This window comes from Sardina pilchardus, chromosome 23 (assembly GCF_963854185.1).
Source record: "Sardina pilchardus chromosome 23, fSarPil1.1, whole genome shotgun sequence".
NCBI classification, from domain to species: domain Eukaryota; kingdom Metazoa; phylum Chordata; class Actinopteri; order Clupeiformes; family Clupeidae; genus Sardina; species Sardina pilchardus.
The window spans coordinates 9,533,260-9,543,259 of NC_085016.1; the positions used below are offsets into that span (position 1 = coordinate 9,533,260).

Consider the following 10,000-nt stretch of genomic DNA (forward strand, 5'->3'; position numbering starts at 1 on the left):
ATTAAACACTGCATATAGATTCCTTCATGGCCACAGTTATCATATTATTGACACTATCGGAGTGAGAGGGAGGGTGTGTGTGTGTGTGTGTGTGTGTGTGAAAGAGAAGTGAGACTCGATTCATCATGCAGCTACTACACTAACACTTAAAAAGTTTCCTACCTCTCTTCATGAAAGAGCTTTTTAAAGAGTGTTTTCTGTCATCAGCACTCTGCTCCCTTTGTGCTGGTGGTGTGTGAGAGTTCAGTTGGAAGGAACTTTCTGGAAGTCACAATGAACTGAGAGAACAGGATCAAAACAGTTTTGAAGATAGGTTTGTGTGTGTGTGTGTGTGTGTGTGTGTGTGTGTGTGAGAGAGAGAGAGAGAGAGAGAGTGTGTGTGTGTGTGTGTGTGTGTGTGTGTGTGTGTGTGTGCGCGTGTGCGTGTTTGTGTCTGTGTGTGTATTTGTTTATTTGTGTCTGTGTGTGTCTTTGCCAGTGCTTTATAATAAACCGTTACTAAACACACACGTCCCTTTTTTGAACTCAACCACTGAGGATAGAAAGGACTCTCTTTGTTTCTTGATCTTTTTGAGCATTAGTAATTTACGTGATGAGTCTGAGATAAAGAACCTAGCCCTGCTGTGTGTGTGTGCACAACTATGGAGCAAACATTTTGATGTTTTAGTGCTTCGGGGTGGTGGGGCTTTGGTTATTTCATCACATCAGGCATACCTCTTGGAAGCACCACTGTATGCTTACTATTCCGGAGAGCTGAGTTGATACATTGTGTATTTATTTGTGTGTGTGTGTGTGTGTGTGTGTGTGGGTGCGTGGGTGCGTGGGTGCGTGGGTGCGTGCGTGCGTGCGTGAGTGCGTGTGTGTGTGCGTACCTCACCTGACCTTAAAGCAACACTTAAGTGTTTTTTGTACCTTAAAATAATGTTTCATAATCATTTCAGTGGTTTATCAATTCATAACAGCATTCGCTTCTTGTTTACTAGATCAGGTAGCGGATCTGTAGCTCGATGGAATGAGACAAGAAAATACAAATTTAAATTGCTTCGATGTCACAATATATCATACTTTCGTAAAATCACCTTGTCTGTGGACATTGTTATTTGCAAAGCCAGTGCTAGATAAACAAATAGCGTGCGTGCGACAGAGGAAAAGTGCTTTAGTGATGCTTTAAGCATTTGTCATAGAATAAGAATATGTTAATAACTCAATTTTGACGAAAATGTCAGATAGAACCTTATCATTCTGAGGGGGTGATGTAACGTCTCTTTTACATTACATTACATTACATTACATTTGGCTGACGCTTTTTAACCAAAGCGACTTACAACATGGTAAAAACATTTAAGCTTTTTAGAGCACTTCTAACAACAAATTAAAAACCACATTAAGTGCATCAATGAGTGTGATAAGTGCATCAATGAGTGCATTCTTGACCAGGCGGTGCAGTGTGTCCGAACGCCTCAGCCCTGCAGCAGTGGAGGTCGTGCGGCAGCGGCACCTGTGTGCACCTCCACTGGGCCGAGAGCCCCTGGGGCCCCTGCGTCCTCGACCCCCAGGGACCCCCTCTTAACGCCTCCGCACCGGAGCAGCATAACGCTACCTGTGGACTGGGCACCCAGATGAGAGAGATCACCTGTGTGAAAGCCAACAATGGAGTGGTCACCTCGAAAAGGTGAGAAAGAAAAAATGAAAGAAAGGAAGAAAAAAAGAAAGAAGGAAAGAAAGAAAGTAAGAAAGAAAGAAAGAAAGAGAATTTGGTTGATGAGAATGTTTGGATTCTTGACACCTCTGTTTCTGTCTTCCTTGTTTAACTGGTGTCTTCTGCTCTTGGTCTCACTGTCCTTTTCTGTCTCCCTCCAGATGCCCGACCTCGTCTCATCCAGTGTCTGAGCGTGTGTGTGTGCTTGCATGTCCAGTCGACTGCATTGTCACTCCTTTTAGTGAATGGAGCCCCTGTCCTAACACATGCAGTCCAGGTAGCACACACACACACACACACACACACACACACACACACACACACACAGACACACACACACACACACACACACACACACACACACACACACACACACACACCAGTGCACATTATACATCCACACATGCAAACACATGAATACAGATATCCAAAGATGCATAAACACTTGCAGATGATTGCATGCTTGTCAAATAATGGAAAAACAGGGCAGTATTCAAAGTAACGTGGTAGCATCCTGTGTTTCACCTGGAAGAAAATAAAACACAGGCAAATACGCCTCAATACATGTTCTGACAGCCAGGGCTGAAAAACAGACATTTTCCACAACAAACCGATCATGCATGACAGGAATACAGAGACTGCTGCTGGAGCTATCCCATAATACACGGGCCCGTCCATACATCACAGGGAGGAAATACTGTGCATCAGTCTGGGAAAGCAGCCAGATTGGTTGCAATTGCATCACGCCTCAGACAGCTCTGACCTTCCACCATCACTATTAGCCTATCGGCCAATTTCTGTTTGGAGTATATTATCCATATTACCTACTAATTCAATTATATTACATTATGTCTCCTATCTGCTTTGATTAGAGGTCATGCCTTATATGTCACTGTTGGAGAACAGAATAGACCATCTTTTTTCCCCCTTGTCAAGCAGTATTTACAGTATGTTTTAGTATATACTATATACTTCAAAAATATATTTTTACGTTTTTTTATTTATTTTATTTTTTTAATGAAACTAAGAGATGAATTATAAATCACAGCAAAAACCACCAGCTTTTGTGCTGATGCTGTATGTGTGGAGAGCAAAGACTGCTGGAGAGCGATCTCCAAATAGCTACCTCCTGCCGCCTCAGACACTGGCTCCAATGCTTCACAGCATGCCTGAAGTGATGTATTGCTTGAACACACTCCAGACGTGCTGTTGATCCAACATTGGTGACTTTGAAGGTATAACACCTGAATAATGGGTCTCATTCCAATTTGTGTCAAGTACGGGGGAAACATGTAATGAAAAAGAATAACTTAATTAACTGGTAGCAGACATTTCCAATTACCATATCCATTTAAGAGCAATTCTGAGTGATTGTGCATTCTCAATTTTGTTGTTTTGTTAGTACTTCACTGCTCTTTTCCAATCCTCATTTGCATTCCTGGGTCTGATAAGAAATGTTAATGACAGTCTTATTTAAGAGCCTCATATGCCAGCTCTCTGAAATGATTTGGTGCCATAAAACTGAAGTGATGAAAGAGTTCCCAGTAATAACATCGTAATTAAATCACGTAGGCCTAAAAATAAAGGTGTCCAAATGTGCAGGAATCCACAGAGGAAAAGTCAATTAAAACAAATGAAAAGACAAAGTCCTTTAAAGTCCTATTTTGTCTTTATAGAACCCATCATTATCCTTTGAATGCTGACATTAATGAGGATGATGCTTTTTAAATGCTATTGAGAGCTCATAAAAATGTTATGAAGTCCCCATACAGACATCCTGCAAATGAAGACTTACTGAGAGCAATTTTTGTCTTCCTCTATTCCTCAGCAAATGCTACTGTAGTTAGTCAGTCACGGCACAGGATCATTATCCAAAGACCAGACAATGGGGGCCAGGATTGCCCTGACACACTCTATGAGGAGAGGGAGTGTGAACAGACTTCTACCTGCCCAACTTACAGGTTCATGCACTCTCTCTCTCTCTCTCTCTCTCTCTCTCTCTCTCTCTCTCTCTCTCTCTCTCTCTCTCTCTCTCACACACACACACACAGACACACACACACACAGACACACACACACACACACACACACACACACACACACTATTACCTGGGATAAATACAAAATGAAAGACTTAACATCACATTGTCCAAGAATCATGCATCATGACAGGCATTCTTTGACAAGGATGCACCCATACACACCCTCTTTGTTGATTTGGTTGGCAGATGGCAGACCCACCGCTGGAACAAGTGCATTCTGGTCCCTGATTCCGTGAGGCAAGCGCTTGGGGCCTCCACCGAGTCCTGTGGCCAAGGCCTGGAGACCAGAGGTGAGAGAGGAATGACCCCAGCACTGAGGACAACTTCACCTCTGGAGACCACGAAGGACACACACACACACACACACACATACACACACACACACACACACACCAGTGCACCAGAGGTGAGAGAGGAATGACCCCAGCACTGAGGACAACTTCACCTCTGGAGACCATGAAGGACACACACACACACACACACACACACACACACACACACACACACACACACACACACACACACACACACCCACACCAGTGCACATTATTTATACACTGAGCTCCTCGCTGATTCACACTTAACACGTGATTCACACATCTCCTGGGGAGGTGTTGAAGCTGTTTCTTTTGTCACTTTTATTGTCCTGCGGCAGGGTGCTGTGCCCGTGTAATAGAAAAAAAGTCAAAAGTGTAATGGCACGGCCTAGAATAGAAATCTGTCATCGAATCAGATGCGGCGCTGTTGGGTCTCCACTATTAAAACAGCCTGGATAAATCTTCTCGGAGGATCAATCACGGACATGGAATTCCATCACATGTATAGCATTGCACCTTGTCATCACACACTGAGTTATCCACTTAACTTCTAAAATTGCTCATAGAAGAACAAAACACTACAGCCTCAAATAACTCTGTTGGAGCTGAAGGAGCTGGGATTAGCATGCAGTTGCCTGAAGATTGTTGGTTCAATTCCCGGCTCCTACCGTTGTGCCCTTGAGCAAGGCATTCAGCTCCAAGTTGCTTAAGGGACAATGTAATCCCGCGTATTATAGTTGACATACTGTATGAAAGTCACTTTGGACAAAAAAGTGTCAGTGTCTGCTAAATGTAAGATAGATAGATAGATAGATAGATAGATAGATAGAGTATCTAGATATATAGATACTTGATTGATCCCCAAGGGGAAATTCAAGATGTAATGTAATGGTTTATATGTTCTGTGGTCATTTTCTCACTCTTTTTTATTTTCCCTCTTTTGGGTCTGATGCTCTTCTGCTCCCCAGGTGTGACGTGTGTTGGGGCAGACGACTCGCCTGCTGCGCTGTCGCTGTGTCTGCTGTGGGGCGGGCCGATGCCGGCCCAAGTGCGGGCCTGTCGCGTGGCCTGCAGGGACGACTGCACCCTGAGCAGCTGGAGCGCCTTCTCACCCTGCCAGCGCTGTGGAGACTGGCGCTCACGCACACGGACACTGATAGGTAACACGCACACACGCACGCACACACACACACTTACATATACACACATATACACACACACACACACACACACACACACACACACACACAGACAAAACAATCACACTTTCACACAAAAGCACACAAACTTCGCCGGTGGGTTTCACGCTAGGATGGAGATGCATGACTGCATGCAAAGTGATTTTTTAATGGTGTCCATGTTGGCATTAAATATGTATTAATTAATTTCACCCAACACTCATATGGAAAAGTTTAATTCCCATAATAATTGTTCTCAGATTAATGATGTTAATATCTTACAGAATCAATCAACTTAGCACTTTCATTATTACCATCAATCTGTTGTGACATAAAAAAAAAGCATTTTCCTTATATCAAGTTTTCTTTGATTTTTTTTTCAAATAATGATGTACTTCCACGACATCAAAGATGTAACATATATTACAGACTGTCCTAGTGTTGTCCAGTTTTCTGCCCACAGCAACATTTCAGACAGGTTACAGTACTATGATATTGAAGGGGTGCAGTTTTAAAATGAATCATCAAATTTAGTTATTTTTCTACATACAGTTATCCAACATAACCACATTTTGAGACACACTAACATGAATGTGGATAATGCCTTGCTCTTATCCTGAATGCGTCACTACCCTAACGCCTTGAGTAGAACTTTTTTCTGCTCGTTCAGCTCGGGGTGTACAGGCAGAAAATCCGCTCTCCGGCTTGTGCAGATACTCGGCGCGCAATCCGCTCACCTCCAATTAGAAACAACAGAAAATACACGCCTCATCCTGAAAAATCCGCCTTTGGTGTGTCCGCGACCTTACATGAATCTCTCCTCAGCCCCATTTCTCTATTTTTGTCAGGTCGCAGCAAGAAGCGCATGCGATGCCAGCAGGAGTCTCTGTACCCGCTGGAGGAGCGAGAGCCATGCCCGTGCTCTGAGTTCAGGGCTCAGCCCCAGGGCTCCTGGTCTCCGTGCCTGCTCCCGGGGCTCTCCGGGCGGACGGCATGGCACCTGGGCCTTCCTGGACGCCCGCGGGGTCTGGATGGAGTCCTACGCTGGGGAGCAGCCCAAGGAGAGGGCAGGGAGTGTGGGCAAGGCTGGCGCTACAGGGCCCTGGCCTGCCTGGACCACCGTGGACAGCTGGTAGAACCCACTCTGTGTGCTAGCTCAGGTTAGACGGGTGGACAATCTGATTTTTGAATATAAATTCCGCATACATACTGTACACATATTAGATTACATTACATTACATGTGTATTCTTATAATTACTTTATTGTCATTGTGCAGAGTATAAAGATAACTATATTAACCTATAAATTATTCTGTCAACCACTCGATGTTGGAATATGACCTTTACTGGTTAATGATTGACCTTTGTTTGGGGCTCATCGTCTCTGGCTTCCAGGTTTGGAGGAAGACTTGTGTCATGTGGCCTGCCCCATGGACTGCAGGCTGAGTGAGTGGTCACCCTGGTCTACCTGCAGCGCCTCCTGTGGCTGGGGTGTGAAAGTGCGGGCCCAGTGGCTCAGAGAGAAAGCGTTCAACGGAGGGCGTCCCTGCCCCAAACTGGACCTGAGGAATCAGGTGGAACCCCCATGGCTAATCAGCCAGACATCCACACAAACACACACACACACACACACACACACACACACACACACACACACAAAGAGAGAGAGACACACACACACACAGACACACACAGAAAGAGAAAGACACGCGCACACACACACACACACACACACACATACACCTAAATGGATATTCTTTTGTACAACAGCCAGAATTCCCTGGCAACCTGGCCACTCAGAATCCATAAAGTCACAGTTTCACATTGCTGACAAGGGGGAAAAAACTACAAATTGTTTCACTCTGACTCTGACTTGCCTTGATTACTGTAGACTTGATGTCCCTGCCCACTCCTAATGAGCTTAATCAGCTACTTTAGCTGATCAGTAGCTGTATCATTACCACAGAATCTGTATAGCCTTATCCAGGTGCACTGGTGCAGTAATAGAAAGTGAATGGAGAGAAACCCTGCCCATCACGTGACAATTAAGCTGACCTTGCACCACCTTTCCCCAAATCTGACATTTGAAAAATCTGATATGATAAGATCTTGTGCTCAGTCAGTCGACACACCCCTGGCAAGACACTTCATAAAAGGTTCTCCACCCTGTGTGGAAAATAACAACCTCGAGAGTGCACCAGCATCAGATCGAAATATTGACCCGCAAGACTGGAGGGCCAACGCTAGTCGCTTACTGCAGCATTACAGAAATCCTCCCTTTAAAATCTGGCCCATGTTTTTCACTGTGAGAAAGCTCTCTTACAGGCTAGAGGGGCCAACATGGAGGAAGAAGGCCATAACTGTTAGGACATCCATCATAATGAGAGAGGCAAAATGTTAAATTATTTATGCCTGGTCCTAGCTGATGTAATGGTGATTATTTGTGTTTGTGCGTGTGTATGTGTGTGTGTATGTGACAAGGTTTTCATTAGCTGGTATTTATTGGTTTATGACTGACAAAATGTATGACAAATTATGACCAATTTTAAAAATTGCTATTCAAGAGGTCCGATAATAGTTCTCATAGAAAACTGTAATGGGGCATAGCGAAACCGTCTATTAATGGCTACTGTGCCTTTCCTTTTTGCACTAAGGTGTGACTTTCCCAAGTGACATCTGAGCAAGGAGCTAGACATGCCCATAGAATACATTTGGGGCCATGCAGGCCTAGATTTTTTTGTGTCTGAGTGAGAGGTGTTAGGTGTAAATGGAGAATGGGGAATAAAGAGAGTGAGAGATTTGTGTGTGTGTGTGTGTGTGTGTGTGTGTGTGTGTGTGTGTGTGTGTGTGTGTGTGTGTGTGTGTGTGTGTGTGTGTGTGTGTGTGTGTGTGTGTGTGTGTGTGGGTGTGGGTGTGGGTGTGTGTGTGTGTGTGTGATGTACATGTGTGAGCAGGTGATTGCTTTGATTGTGTTGATTGTGTCGAGGGAGATGAAGCAGCAGAGGAGCTTCTTCTCCAAGGCCCTGATTCTGTCCGCTCTCATCAGCCGGACCCATCTACTGGGAACACACACACCTCAGCTTAGCTCACTCTGAGATACAATGCAATGGCACAATACACACAGCATAGTCACACACACACACACACACACACACACACACATACACACACACACACACACACACACACACACACACACACACCTTGTTGCAGGATGATGACACAGATGTTTAAGCAGATTGAAATACATATGGAGACACGTAAGCATAGAAAAGAAAACAGTTTTTTCTATAGAAAAAGAATGATGCTTTTAAACAAATTACCTTTGGGTACATGGGTTGTATGGTGTGTGTGTGTGTGTGTGTGTGTGTGTGTGTGTGTGTGTGTGTGTGTGTGTGTGACTATGCTGTGTGTGCGTGCATGTCACCAGAGACAGTGGTGTGAGTAGGTCTCCTGCATAATTTATAGATGGGGACCCAGCTGCTCAGTGTTAGCTTGCTATCCCTCATCTCCCTGATTCACACTCTCTATCACGCAGACACACACACACACACACACACACACACACACACATACATATACACACAAAGCTTTTAAGGCTCTGTAGCAAAACAGGGAAACATCTCTCAACACTTTCACTCCCCGTCCACCTCTCCATTCCCTCTCTTTACTACCCTCACTTCTTCCCCTCCCTCTCCTCTGTCTATTCCCTCTCTCTCTCTCTCTCACACACACACACACACACACATACACACACACACACACACGCACACACACATACTCACACACACACACACACACACACACACACACACACACACACACACACACACACACACACACACACACACACACACACACACACACACACACACACATATATACTGTATACTCATACACATACACATACACAAACATCCCAAACTAATACATCTATATTTAATGGAGACTAACTGGTATGGGTAGAGGGAGTAGTGGTCAGTGCTCCTGCTGTAAGTAATCAGCTTTACCACACCAATACAGACAGAGGCCGCATCAGTGGCTCATCTATAGTTAATGCTGATTAGCAGTACAGTAGTCCCCGAGTGCCATTTATAATATTCAAAACACAAAGGAAGAGGGAACTAATGGAAATATTCCACTTGCTTTCTCTGTTCCTACATGTCTCTATCCCTCTCTTCTTTTTCTCCATCACTTCTCTCTCTCTCTCTCTCTCTCTCCATCTCTCCATGGCGGCTGAAAACACACTGTCAATATGGACATGGACAAAGGCTCAGGTTAGTACTCATATGTGTCTGTTGGTGTGTGTAACCATGTGTGTGTGTATACCCAGGCGGTGTGTGTGTGTGTGTGTATGTGTGTGTGTGTGTGTGTGTGTGTGTGTGTGTGTGTGTGTGTGTGTGTGTGTGTGTGTGTGTGTGTGTGTGTGTGTGTGTGTGTGTGTGTGTGTGGTAATCCTGTGTGTTTGTGTCCCCATGTGGTGTGTGTGTGTGTGTGTGTGTGTGTGTGTGTGTGTACTGTATGTGTGTGGTAATCCTGTGTGTTTGTGTCCCCAGGTGTCTGAGGTACTGCCGTGTTACAGTGAATGTGATCAGCACAGCTGGGAAGTGGACCCGTGGTCTGAGTGCCACCTCAACATACAGCACGCAAGCAGCACAGCACCCAACACCACCACCCCACCAAACACCACCACCCCACCCAACACCACCACCCCACCAAACACCACCACCCCACCCAACACCACCACCCCACCCAACACCACCA

General features: G+C 44.9%; 1 protein-coding gene across 1 annotated transcript in view; it reads left to right on the forward strand.

The window, feature by feature from the left end:
• The window catches only part of LOC134071736 (thrombospondin type-1 domain-containing protein 7B-like), a 56,123-nt gene that overhangs the window by 32,856 nt on the left and 13,267 nt on the right, over positions 1 to 10,000 (forward strand). Inside the window, exons 7-13 of the mRNA XM_062528573.1 lie at positions 1,438 to 1,672; positions 3,928 to 4,031; positions 5,027 to 5,218; positions 6,085 to 6,261; positions 6,292 to 6,396; positions 6,632 to 6,810; positions 9,793 to 9,894. Of these exons, the coding sequence (XP_062384557.1) occupies positions 1,438 to 1,672; positions 3,928 to 4,031; positions 5,027 to 5,218; positions 6,085 to 6,261; positions 6,292 to 6,396; positions 6,632 to 6,810; positions 9,793 to 9,894 (1,094 nt within the window). The remainder of the gene's footprint in view (positions 1 to 1,437; positions 1,673 to 3,927; positions 4,032 to 5,026; positions 5,219 to 6,084; positions 6,262 to 6,291; positions 6,397 to 6,631; positions 6,811 to 9,792; positions 9,895 to 10,000) is intronic.